This window comes from Perca fluviatilis, chromosome 20 (assembly GCF_010015445.1).
Source record: "Perca fluviatilis chromosome 20, GENO_Pfluv_1.0, whole genome shotgun sequence".
In the NCBI taxonomy this organism is placed as follows: domain Eukaryota; kingdom Metazoa; phylum Chordata; class Actinopteri; order Perciformes; family Percidae; genus Perca; species Perca fluviatilis.
Window position 1 is genome coordinate 13,963,172 of NC_053131.1, and position 14,268 is coordinate 13,977,439.

General features: G+C 39.4%; 3 gene segments (V, D, J or C); 1 reads left to right on the plus strand and 2 right to left on the minus strand.

Moving 5' to 3' along the window:
• Positions 1-2,828: 2,828 nt before the first annotated feature.
• On the minus strand, positions 2,829-8,171 carry LOC120548916. The segment is given in 4 exon segments: positions 2,829-3,443; positions 4,252-4,363; positions 7,874-7,887; positions 8,168-8,171. Coding segments are annotated over 4 exon segments (453 nt in total).
• LOC120549767 lies at positions 4,856-5,639 on the plus strand. The segment is given in 2 exon segments: positions 4,856-5,030; positions 5,150-5,639. Coding segments are annotated over 2 exon segments (387 nt in total).
• A 4,486-nt stretch (positions 8,172-12,657) lies between the features above and the next one.
• Positions 12,658-14,268, minus strand: part of LOC120549766 — a 40,436-nt gene continuing 38,825 nt past the window's right edge. Inside the window, 2 exon segments of the V gene segment in view lie at positions 12,658-13,265; positions 14,131-14,168. Coding sequence covers positions 12,947-13,265; positions 14,131-14,168 — 357 coding nt within the window.

The window sequence follows — 14,268 nt, forward strand, 5'->3', positions numbered from 1 at the left end:
CACCTCATGTTGTGTCGATGCGCAATGACGAATGGCTTTTGTGATCGGAGGGTTTGAAATTTTTAGTTTTTGTTGTTTTGGAGCAGACAAATAAAACAACACACATTCAACACACACACCTGTGTAAGATACCTTAGGAGGGATTCAGACCCACGTCTCCACGTCCCCAGGCGGTGTCCTTCACCACTGGACCATCTCTGGCGCTGATAAACACCAAAAACCAGAGAGACAAAGAAGATGAGACTGGAGCTGCAGAGAAACAAAGTTTACAGACTTAAACAGATTGACACTGAAAGATTAGATTAAATTAGATTCAACTTTATTGTCGTTGCACAAGTAAGGACAACCAGTACAACAAAATGCAGTTTAACATCAAACCAGTAGTGCAATCATTAAAAGTGCTTTTTCTTTATAGCAGTGCTTAAAAAAGACATAAAACACAGAATGCAGTATGATCATGTTAGTCCATTATTAAAGTGCATTAGCAAATAAAGTGCATAGAGTTCTGAGAAATCAGACAGTCCATAGTCCATATAATAGTAGAGACAGAATGCAGTATGATCAAATATAGTGCTTTGTTTGAGGTGCATTAATAAAGGGCATGGTGATCAGAGGTAGTCAGACAGTCCATAGTCCATGTGCAAAAGAAGAGGGGGTGGAGCAGAGCGGTGCAGGGGCAGGGCAGGGGCTAGTGTTGGGTCTTGGTGTTGAGAAGCGTTATGGTGTTGTGAAAAAAGCTGTTTCTGAGCCTGCTGGTGCGACTCCTAAGGCTCCTGTAACGTTTCCCAGACGGGAGGATGGAGAACAGTCCATGACTGGGGTATGTGTGTGTGTGTGTGTGTGTGTGGTCCTCGATGATATTGTGTGCACGTCGTAGACACCGTGAGTGATGAAGGTCAGTGATGGCCGGGAGTGATGTGCCAATGATTTTTTGAGCAGTTTTTTTACCACTCGCTGTAGGGCTTTCCTGTCAGCCATTGTGCAGACTGGAGCTGCAGAAACTTCATCTTCATCAACCTGCAGAGAAACAAAGTTTACAGACTGAAACAGATTCACACTGAAACATGTTGACAAAGTCTGATTCTTCTCTGTGTGAGAGTCACTCCACATCTTAGGTTTCTGTCAGCTCAGCTGGTAAAAATGCAGTTTTACAGTGTGAAGGTTGTGGGTTGAAATCCCACCTGGACTGTTTGTCTTTTCCTTTTTTCAACTTTTAGAGGACTGTTTCATAAAGCCTTCTCTTATTGTGGCTTCTCCACATGAAGGGCCCACCAGAGGACACATCATCATGTTTTCTTGCCCATTGGGCCTCAGGAGAGGGCACTCCATGATATTATATCTACGCGCATCCAAGAGGACACTTTGCAGCCTACTTTCCGAACATTATCTGACCTTTGACCCCACTAGGTCCACTAGTGTCCCAACTGAAGCATCTGGATTAACAGATTGAAGTACATGATCAATGATGAACACAAAATCAATCTTGTGTCCATGTGAAGATATTTAACCTGTACAGCCAGCAGAGGGCAGTCTGTATCTATTTATGAGCACAAAGGCCTTTGGGAAATTTTGCAGAGAGAAGAGGAACAGAAAGTCCAAATATTCTACATGTTCTTAATCCGTCCACAGGGAGATGTAGCCTCTACTGACTCCACCTCATCTCTCCCTTTCTGTTTCACAAGGACAGGTGTACCCAGATGTGTTTTGCATGATTTTCATGCATCACTGCTCCTCACAGTTTTAAGTTCTTATGTCACAGAGAGTCTGAACTGTTTCCATGCACTCACACTGAAAACTGCATCAGGATGATGTTGTCAATAACTCTGTTTGTCATGTTGGGTTGTCTGAGTCAGGGTGAGAGATTTTGAAAGTGTATCTGACATTTAAGGAGCATTTGATGTGTGGTGCAATTTCTGTTTGTTCTTTTAATGTTTGCGTCCAGTTTTCTTTGCGTTTTGGTCTTATTCTTCTTATTATAATTTAAACTTCTGATCCATGTTGTTGCCTATCTAACATTTCTTCTTAGGGTCATATTTCTTTTATCATTTCAGAGTCGTCTGCCAACAATTTTCTGACTCAGGCTGACAAATCCAAGTCTGTTAGTCTTGGAGGGACTGTGACCATCAGCGCCTCAGGGAGTTCAAATATTGGTGCTGATCTCAGTTGGTACCTTCAGAAACCTGGACAGGCTCCCAAACTTCTTATATACTATTCATCAACTCTCTTCACTGGAACTCCTCCTCGATTCAGTGGCAGTAGATCTGGTTCTCACTACACTTTAACCATCAGTGATGTTAAGGCTGAAGATGCTGGAGATTACTACTGTCTGGGCACCATGGTGGTGGAGTGTTCACACAGTGATTTGTCGCCGTACAAAAACCTCCTTCAGTTTGACTGAAGTGAAAGCGGCCTGCTGCAGGTGCAGAGGGTTGGTGAAGAGACTGTGATGAGGAGAACTGGTCCAGTGAACACAACACAAGAGTCATCAAGCAGAACCACAATGAATCTAAATCAAACTGACACAAACTCACAGACGCTCTTACACATATAGTTTTAAACTTATATTCTATCAGTTAATTTAACTCTTTATAAGTAAACTGGGAAAGTTACATTATTGTTGGAATATAGCCATTGATATCACCCTATTTAAATGTTATTATTCTTCAATAATTAAAAAGTGTTTTATATTCAAATGTCATTAAATTGATAAGCTTACAACATTCCTGTATTGTGCTGTATAGTATAATATTAGGTATGCACTGAGATGATCAAGAAAGGTATTTTCATTTATATCATATATATTATAAAAGAAATACAAAGACACTGACTCATTATAATCCACAGTTTTATTTAATGATGGTTTAATGTTCATTCCACATTTTTGATGAATGAATACTTTCTCTTGGAGTGAAACTAATAAAATTCAGTTTAACATGAAAAGTGATGAACATAAAGAAGAACATGCAGAAGATGAGTATAAGAAAGCAACATGCACACTAAAACACAGAGTAGAGAGCTGTGAAACGTGCAGAAATATGTGAGCAGAGGAGATGTGTAGCTTCATCAAGATCTCTATCAAAGAAGCAGCATCATTTCCAGACAGGAAGTGTTGCTGAAGCTCTACTCTGAGCAGTGGTCAGGGTCCAGGCTTTGAGTGACAGGGCTCTGTCCATTCAGACTGGCCTCACAGCTCACTGAGCCCGCCTTCCTCCACTGGTCTGCAGGGAGGCTCAGGGTGCTGCTCCAGCTGTAGTGGGCGTCCCCCCCCAGGACCTCCAGGCTGTGGGACACCCCTGAGGAGCTGCTGCTGCCCCCCACCTTCCAGCCCAGCCTCCAGGCTGAGGGGAAGCCCCCGCTGGCCAGACACACCAGTGTGGCACTGCCCTGCTGCAGCTCCTCTCTGGAGGGGGGGAGGAGGCTCAGGGTGGGCCGCACCACACCCACTGGAGGAGAGAGAGAGGGGGGAGGAAAGACAGAGGAATCAGAGTGAAGGCTTGGTCATAAAGAAACATGACATACTGGTCATTTCTCATATTTGATCAAATAAAACAGAATAACGTGTGCTGCTGTTGCTCTCATAAATCACTCAGTATCAGACCATCAGACACATGGTTCAAGTGTAAATGCAACTAAAAGGATCATTGATAATGATCATTGATGACATCTTCATATGTGTTCCATAATGTGTGACAGTGAACAACTCGTCCCTGTGATGATTTTCTTCTGTTTAAACTGACAGAGCTGAAACACTCATGTGAATCCAGCTCTAACCTTTGTCATCTGTCTCTTTCACTTCCTTTCCACTACATGTCAAATGAATGAACCGTGAACACAAAGATAAACTGCATTTACTGATCAAATCGTATTCGTATTAAACAGGATTCCACATCAGATTTTAATTCCAAAAACGTTTTTGAAAAGTGTACCAATTAAGGTTACATTTTGAAGAATGTTAATTGGTCAAATTCTACTTTAAAATGTGAATGAAATAATATTTCTTATTTCTTATTATTACAACTACAATAGTAGAATTCCTTTTTCTGTTTCTTTACATTTCATTATCTACAGACTGAATTAACATCGATTTTTGCAAAGTTTCCTCTCAGATTGTGAGATCAGCCTCACTTCAAAAAATAATAAAAATAAATCAGCAACATACAACCACTGAACTTGATAACATTCTTTTAAAATATTTGATAAAAAGTTATATCTGCTGTATGTTGTATTAAATAAATAATCTGTGGTACTTACAGTCAACGGTGAGTTTGGTTCCTCCACCAAAAGTGTACCACAGTGATACAAACTCATTAAGAGGCCGTACAAAAACCTCCTGCACTGGGAACAAGCATCTATCCACTGAAAACTCTCAGACCTTTCTCATTACACAGAAAACATTATACTTAATTAAATATAGAAGGCTTTAATAATGATACAGATTGAAATTATTCTATAAAGAAGATTATTTCTTTAATTTTGCTTTACTTTTCTACACCTGACAGAGAAACGATTACAGTCTCCTTGTAACAAAGTCATTTTTCACAGTTTTATATCAGTTGATACAAAGTTAAATGAATATGATTATTTTAAAAATAATAATTAACACAAAATTTCAAGCAGAAGTGAAATAAGTTATGTATCTTAAGTAAACCCTGTAAGTAATTTAAAGGCAGACAAACAGACATCTCCTACCAACCACAGTGGACACAAACTCATCCTTAAATCCTCAACTGCACTTCTAATATCAATATATTCTTGTATTCCATTAAGATCAGAGATATTGTTAATGCGAGCAGTATTCCTCCTGATGTTGTGTCCCACGTTGCCTTCAGTCTGTTGAGAGCAGAGAAATCATTTCCATAGAGAGGAGGCTTTGCATGGTCAGCTGATCCTCCAGTGAACTGAGAAGGTTTATAGTCCTGGGAGTTCAACACTGCAGGACTCAGATCTGTCAGTCAACACAGCAGAAAGCACAACCACCATGACTCTCATCACCATCCTCATCTGGACGCTGGCCTGCTGCTGTTTTACAGGTCAGGATTATTTTGAAATTATTTCAATTACCAGTCACATACATAGAGTAATTGCTGGATAAAACCATTCTACATCTTAATATGACTTAATGTATAGTTTTTGTGTGTCTTTTTTTAAGGATCTAGTAGTCAAGTGACAGTGACTCAACCTGCAGTTGCAACATCTTCTCTTGGATCTGCAGTCACTCTCACCTGTAAAACCAACCCAAAAGTTAAAGTTTGGTCAGATGGAGATAGTAGAGTATACTGGTACCAGCAGAAATCTGGAGAAGCTCCAAAGTTGGTCATCAGCTTGGGTCAAAATCCCACAAGTGAGTTTTCCTCAAGATTCTCTGGCCGAGGAGACGGAGTCAACGCTGCAATGACCATCAGTGGAGTTAAGGCTGAAGATGCAGCAGTTTATTACTGTCAGAGTTACCATGAGATAAATAGTGCTGATGTGTTCACACAGTGATTTGTCGTCGTACAAAAACCTCCCTCAGTCAGACTGCAGAGACTCTGAGCTGTTACAGCAGGAACCGACTGCAGCTGCTGAAGAGGAAGAGACTCTGACACAGACCACTGAACACACAGCTCAAAATACATATTCACACTAATATACTGATTCTATTTTTTAGAGGTTGTTCTTATTTTATTTATATTATATTTTTTATAAAAATCTATCAGCACTACATCACGTTGTGTTCACATTTACTGTTGTCCATCACATATTTAGAAAAACTCAATTGTTCTTGTCTTTTCTTTTTTAATGAATAAACATGTATTCTTTTCTTTTTTATAACACTATATAATTCTAAGTTCAGGACAACTTTAAAAAGTAGTAATATTTCATTTATCAATTCCAAGCTTTTCATTTCCCACAGAGAGGAGTATCAGTTGAAGATATGAAACCATGACATTTCTTACTACTCTTCATCAAATAAAAGACCAAAGACTTCATCATGTCATTCATCAGTGAAAGCTTTATTAGCATCAACATCAATCATCAACATGACAGTTATTAAGCACACACACACATCCAGCTGCTGAGCTACACACATTACTCTCTAAGTTGCTGTCCAACACTTTACAGCAGTGCTGTTCTCTGTCACACAAAGCTTTAGTTTCCTCTACAAACATTGAAACTTATATTGATCAGAGCAGCAGGTGTGTTCCTCCTGCTCCCCCCACACAGAGCTCCTGTCCTGGGCTTCAGCCAGCTCCTCTAGCCCTAACACATGGCTCCTGTGGAGGGGACTGGATCTGGCTGTGCCGCCATGGAGGACCCTGCAGGAGTACAGCTCTCCTAACATCCAGCGCTCCTGGCTCAGGCTCAGGGTGCTGCTGCTGCTGTAGCGTCCACTCTTCTCCTCCTCGGAGCTGCTCAGGACCCCCTCTGTCACCTCTGTCTTCCGCCCCCAAGCTCACCTCGGCTCCCTGAGGAGAGTAGCCAGTCAGCAGGCAGGCCAGCGTGGCCGAGCCCCCAGAGAGCTGCTCAGAGGAAGGGGGAAGCAGAGAGACTGAGGGCCTGACCATGGGGCCAGCTGGAGGGGAGAGCAGAGACACACCAGGAGCACATTAACTTCCACTGTAGGACAGACAGCTGAACATGAGACACTTGTGATACATGACAGAGGTTAACACTACTGGGGAGTAGCTGTGTGAGGGATACTCAGTGGTCGAATGTGACTAAGTACAACTTCTACAGTACTGTACAAATTTGAGGTACTTGTACTTTTCTTTTCATGCTACTTCATACTTCTACTCCACTATATTTTAGAAGGAAATATTACATTTTACTCCACTACATTAATCTAACAGCTTTAGTTAATAGTTACTTTGCACACAAAACACATGTAGCTAAAAAAGACTATGTTTTATTTTAAAATAAACTATCCAACAATATACAGGTCTACAAGTACAGCTGAAATGATTAGATGATTCACCCCAGAATTGTTTTGATCGTTTCCTGTTTCTATAATTTGAGGATTTTTCTGCATTGACTACTTTTACTTTTAATATTTCAAGTTCATTTTCCTGATGATCCTCCTTCTACTGCTGGTGATGCTTGATGTCATTCTCACAGTTAAAGCAATTCATCTTTAAAAAGAAAACTGTGGAACTCATCATAAACATGAATTAGACAACAATATGCAACATGACTTTAAAGGTTTAAAGCTAATAGAAAAGTTGAATTAATGTTGATTAAATGAAATTTTCTCATCTGCTTTATGATGTCTGACAGTAAATAACTCATCCCTGAGATGATTTTCTTGTGAAAGAAATGTAACATCTGTATACAGTTAAAGACTCTGGCATCTGTCTGTTTCACTTCCCTTTCACTACTTTAAACTAACGGACTGGGAAGTTGAACTACAGCGATACTGCAAATAAATGTAATCTCACTTACTTATTTTAACATTATATTTTATACCAAACAATCATTTAACTGTTAAAACGTTAAAAAAACTAGCCCAATTTGCCCAGAAAAAGTTTCAAACCAATTTTATGAAACACATATTTCATAAAGAAATCTGCATATATTTCATCATTTTATCATCTTTAATACTAAAAGAATATTAATCTGTGCACAATGGTCTTCCTTAACTTCAATATCAGACCAGCCTAATAGTTATCCAAAAATATCCAAAACATATAAAAGATCCAACATGATTTTGTGTTTTATTACATTCTAATGCAAAATTTACTATAATATTTCATGGTGTAGAAATAAATAATCTGTGGTACTTACAGTAAATGATGAGTTTGGTTCCTCCACCAAAAGTGTACCACAGTGATACAAACTCATTAAGAGGCCGTACAAAAACCTCCTGCACTGGGAACAAGCATCTATCCACTGGAAACTCTCTTTTTTGGTCTCAAAACTGCAACAGTATTAATTTATGCAATGTACAAAATTATTTAACTCATGCAACTTGAAAATCTAAAAGAAATTTATAATTGTATTGTTACTTATCACATTCAAGGGACAAACAGTTATTTTCCCCCTGAAATATATTTTCAAAATGATTTTTTCATCTTTTGCAAAACTACAAATAAAAACGTAAATGATGTTTAAAGAAATCTTGATCTACAACATGATGAAAAGCTTTCAAAAGTATATTGTTACTCTTAGCTAAATAAAGGAAAAGAAATACACATAGTATACCAACCACGGTGACACCATTTAAGCAAAATGTTTAAAATCCTCAATTCTGCTTATAATCTATTTTTCCCTTCACAATAACATCATAGATATTGTTAATCCGAGCAGTATTCCTCCTGATGTTGTGTCCCACGTTGCCTTCAGTCTGTTGAGAGCAGAGAAATCATTTCCATAGAGAGGAGGCTTTGCATGGTCAGCTGATCCTCCAGTGAACTGAGAAGGTTTATAGTCCTGGGAGTTCAACACTGCAGGACTCAGATCTGTCAGTCAACACAGCAGAAAGCACAACCACCATGACTCTCATCACCATCCTCATCTGGACGCTGGCCTGCTGCTGTTTTACAGGTCAGGATTATTTTCAACATAGAGTTAGGACGTAATAAGATCACTAAAACCATTCACATACATAGAGTAATAATTGAAAATAACATGTTTTTATATGTTAAAATGAGTCACTTTATGTTGTGTTTCTTTTCCTTTTTTCAGGGTCTTGCAGTCAAGTGACTGTGACTCAACCTCCTGTAGCAACATCTTCTCTTGGATCCACAGTCACTCTGACTTGTAAAACAAGCCCAGAAGTTAAGACATGGTCAGATGGAACAAATAGAGTACACTGGTATCAGCAGGAATCTGGAGAAGCTCCTAAGTTAGTCATGAAAAATGCTAAAAATCCTACAAGTGAGTTTGCTTCTCGCTTCTCTGGCAAAGGAGACGGAGCGAATAGCGCTTTGACCATCAGTGACATTCAGACCAGAGATGCAGCAGTTTATTACTGTATGAGATACGATGAAATAAGCAGTGCTTGGTCATTCACACAGTGATTTGTCGTCGTACAAAAACCTCCCTCAGTCAGATTGCAGAGACTCTGAGCTGTTACAGCAGGAACCGACTGCAGCTGCTGAAGAGGAAGAGACTCTGACACAGACCACTGAACACACAGCTGACAGTAACCTTACCCAGCACAAACCTTATTTTTACCTTACCTATTTTTCAACCATTTTAAGATTGGAGTAGGGACTTCTTCCAGTTTCTCAGTTTCTGTTGCTGCATTATCTCCCTGACCTTGGTTCAGAGTGATCTGGCCATCGGCTGCAAAAGTGTGGTTTATGCCCAATTCAGAAAATCTGGATTTTTTAAACACATTTCTTTTTATTATCTTGAACCACCTACCCCAAATCCAATCACAACTTTGCTCTAATTTCTGGGCAAAATGTATGTTGCTTTTCACTTTTAGGCCATAATTTCTGGTCAAAATTTAAAAGCTTCTTCAGATTCCTGCTGATACCAGTGTACTCTATAGGAGTAGGATTTTTTTTAATGAGTCAAGTCAGAGTCACTGTGGATCCTAGAGAAGATGTTTCTACAGGAGGTTGAGTCACAGTCACTTGACTGAAAAAAGGAAAAGAAACTACATAAAGTGACTAATTTTAACATGTTGGTTATATTCAATGATTGCTCTATGAATGTGAATGGTTTTAGTGATCTAATTACATCCTAACTCTATGTTCAAAATAATCCTGACGAGCTAATGGCTGATCTTGTGGCTCATCCCCAAATATTAAGAGTGAATCATGCATGAAAGCATGCAGATGGTCCATTAAAAAGCCGTAATAAGGCAGGTTTACTGTATAAGTACTATGCAGGTGGAGGTGAGACGATCAGCTCATCTGTCAGCTGCAGAATCAGTTAAACAGCCTGCAGACTAAAACACTGCAGATCATGTAAAGTGATGACAAAAAATCCTAAAAAGCTAGCTGGTTTGTTAAGACCTTGTCCTTGTGTGCTGATGCTGGAAATTTGGAAATTAGCAAGTTGAAATCAATGAACGTCTTTTGTGATTGCAGCATTTTAAATTTCTTTTTTGTTGTTGTTTGGAACAGGCAAATTAGACCTCACACATTGAACACTCACACACACAGACCTGTGTGTAATATGCCTCAGGTCGAATCCCAGGTCTCTATGTCCCCAGTCGGTGTCCTTAACCACCGGACCATCTCCAGCACTGATCAACACAAAGAACCAGAGAGACAAAGAAGATCAGACTGAAGCTGCAGAAATTTCATCTTCATCAAACAAAGTTTACGGACTGAAACAGATTCATGCTGAAACATGTTCACAAAGTCTGATTGTTATTGGTGTTAGACTCTGTTCAAGTCATGGGTTCCTCAAAGCTCAGCTTTTTACAGCTGAAGTTTAACAGTCTGAAGGTTGTGGGTTCAAATCCCACCTGGACTCTTTGTGTTTTCCTTCTGTCAACCCTCAGAGGACTGTTTCATAAAGGTTTATCTTGCCTTGAATGAGCCGAACAAACTGAACCAGGATCAGTCTGTTTCATTAAGACACTCAGAACGTCTTAGAGGAGGAAATCAGTCCGAACGGGACAACAGTTCTCAGAGTGACATATGTCTGGTTTCTCTTTTAGGACGACTACTAAAAGCATTAGATCAACTTTCTGAACAGGAAGTGACTCATATTTCAGCTGAAATGTATCAGAGCTGCCGAATAGTTTTAACCTGTCAGCAGCTGCTGATGGAGGTCACACTGATGTTCGGGGAACGCTTGGTGACATTAAACATATTCAAATTCTTTAGACAAATAGCAAAATAATATTATTTATTTAATCATGAACACAACTTTGGGGAGAAGTTGTGAATTAGGCAAACAATTAAACTGCCCTTAATAGCCCTTAAATCATGTACATAATGAATTAAAAACCCTTCATAGGAAAGATAGGATTGGCTCTAATTAAACACTAGAAACAAGTTATTTTTATTTATTTTTTAAACTCTTAAATTTAGGAAAGTACCAAGTGGAAGATTGTTAGAATGTATGACAGCCTATATGGCACTGCATCATATTTACTCCACTGGAAGGGAACCCTAAAGGCCACGTTATCATGTTTATTGCACATTGGGCCTCAGGAGAGAGCAATTTTTGATATTATATCTCGGCATCCAACAGGACCTTTTTGTTTCGAACATTATCCGACCTCTGACCCCCCCCCCTCCCCTGCACCCTGGGTCCACTAATGTCAGAACTGAAGCATCAGGATTAACAAGTACGTGATCAATGATGAATACAAAATCAATCTCATGTTAATATGAAGTTGTAAACCTGTACAGCCAGCAGAGGACAGTCTGTATCTATTTATGAGCACAAAGGCCTTTGGGAAACTTTGCAGAGAGAAGAGGAACAGAAAGTCCAAAGATTCTACATGTTCTTAATCCGTCCACAGGGAGATGTAGCCTCTACTGACTCCTCCTCATCTCTCCCTTTCTGTTTCACAAGGACAGGTGTACCCAGATGTGTTTTGCATGATTTTCATGCATCACTGCTCCTCACAGTTTTAAGTTCTTATGTCACAGAGAGTCTGAACTGTTTCCATGCACTCACACTGAAAACTGCATCAGGATGATGTTGTCAATAACTCTGTTTGTCATGTTGGGTTTTCTGAGTCAGGGTGAGAGATTTTGAACATGTATCTGACATTTAAGGAGAATTTGATGTGTGGTGCTGTTTCTGTTTGTTCTTCTAATGTTTGCGTCCAGTTTTCTTTGTGTTTTGGTCTTATTCTTCTTATTATAATTTAAACTGCTGATCCATGTTCTTCTTCTTAAGGTCACATTTCCTTTCTTATTTTAGAATCTTCTGCCAACAAATTTCTGACTCAGGCTGACAAATCCAAGTCTGTTAGTCTTGAAGGGACTGTGACCATCAGTGCCTCAGGGAGTTCAGATATTGGTGCTGATCTCAGTTGGTACCTTCAGAAACCTGGACAGGCTCCCAAACTTCTTATACTTTTCATCAACTCTCTTCACTGGAACTCCGTCTTGATTCAGTGGCAGTAGATCTGGTTCTCACTACACTTTAACCATCAGTGATGTTAAGGCTGAAGATGCTGGAGATTACTACTGTCTGGGTCTTCATACTGGTAATGTGTTCACACAGTGATTTAGAGCCGTACAAAAACCTCCTTCAGTTTGACTGAAGTGAAAGCGGCCTGCTGCAGGTGCAGAGGGTTGGTGAAGAGACTGTGATGAGGAGAACTGGTCCAGTGAACACAACACAAGAGTCATCAAGCAGAACCACAAGGACTCTAAATAAAACTGACACAAACTCACAGACGCTCTTACACATATAGTTTTAAATTTATATTCTCATCAGTTAATCTAACTCTTTATAAATAAACTGGGAAAGTTAAATTCTTGTTGGAATATAGCCATTGATATCAAAACCTAACAATGTCTCTACTTATAGCTGCACGAAACACTCTAAAACAGTCCAAAGAGAAACATTTCTAATGTATACTCTTTATTCAAAACAAATCCAAATGATTTCAATCTTTTCTATTCAAATGTCACACAAAGAAATACAACATATCCTGTATTATCAGCTGTAGTATAACATCAGGTGTGGTACTGAGATGATCAAGAAGGTTTTACCATAATGAACAAATTATAAAAGAAATACAAAGACACTGACTTATTGTAATCCACAGTTTTATTTTATGGTTTAATGTTCATACCACATTTTTGATGAATGCATTCTTTCTCTTAAAGTGAAACTAATAAAATTCAATTTAACATGAAAAGTGATGACCATAAAGAAGAACATGCAGAAGATGAGTATAATAAAGCAACATGCACACTAAAACACAGAGTAGAGAGCTGTGAAACGTGCAGAAATATGTGAGCAGAGGAGATGTGTAGCTTCATCAAGATCTCTACCAAAGAAGCAGCATCATTTCCAGACAGGAAGTGTTGCTGAAGCTCTACTCTGAGCAGCGGTCAGGGTCCAGGTTTTGAGTGACAGGGCTCTGTCCATTCAGACTGGCCTCACAGCTCACTGAGCCCGCCTTCCTCCACTGGTCTGCAGGGAGGCTCAGGGTGCTGCTCCAGCTGTAGTGGCCGTCCCCCCCCAGGACCTCCAGGCTGTGGGACACCCCTGAGGAGCTGCTGCTGCCCCCCCCCTTCCAGCCCAGCCTCCAGGCTGAGGGGAAGCCCCCGCTGGCCAGACACACCAGTGTGGCACTGCCCTGCTGCAGCTCCTTCTGGAGGGGAGGAGGCTCAGGGTGGGCCGCACCACACCCACTGGAGGAGAGAGAGAGGGGAGGAAAGGACAGGAGAATCAGAGTGAAGGCCGGGTCATAAAGAAACATGACATACTGGTCATTTCTCATATTTGATCAAATAAAACAAAATAACTTGTGCTGCTGTTGCTCTCATAAATCACTCAGTATCAGACCATCAGACACATGGTTCAAGTGTAAATGCAACTAAAAGGATCATTGATAATGATCATTGATGACATCTTCATATGTGTTCCATAATGTGTGACAGTGAACAACTCGTCCCTGTGATGATTTTCTTCTGTTTAAACTGACAGAGCTGAAACACTCATGTGAATCCAGCTCTAACCTTTGTCATCTGTCTCTTTCACTTCCTTTCCACTACATGTCAAATGAATGAACCGTGAACACAAAGATAAACTGCATTTACTGATCAAATCGTATTCGTATTAAACAGGATTCCACATCAGATTTTAATTCCAAAAACATTTTTGAAAAGTGTAACAATTAAGGTTACATTTTGAAGAATGTTAATTGGTCAAATTCTACTTTAAAATGTGCATGAAATAATGTTTTATATTTCTTTATTATTGTTTCTTCACATTTTATCATCTACAGACTGAATTAACATAGATTTTTGCAAACAACTAGAATAGTAGAATTATTTTTTCTGTTTTTTACATTATATTATCTACAGACCACAACACTGAATTAACATAGAATTTTGCAAAGTTTGCTCTCAGATTGTGAGATCAGCCTCACTTCATAAAATATATAAAAACATCAACAACATACAACCACTGAACTTGATAACATTCTTGTTCAATATTTGATTAAAAGTTATATCTGCTGTATGGTGTATAAAATAAATAATCTGTGGTACTTACAGTCAACGGTGAGTTTGGTTCCTCCTCCAAAAGTGTACCACAGTGATACAAACTCATTAAGAGGCCGTACAAAAACCTCCTGCACTGGGAACAAGCATCTATCCACTGAAAACTATCTGATTTTTCTAATCTCACAGA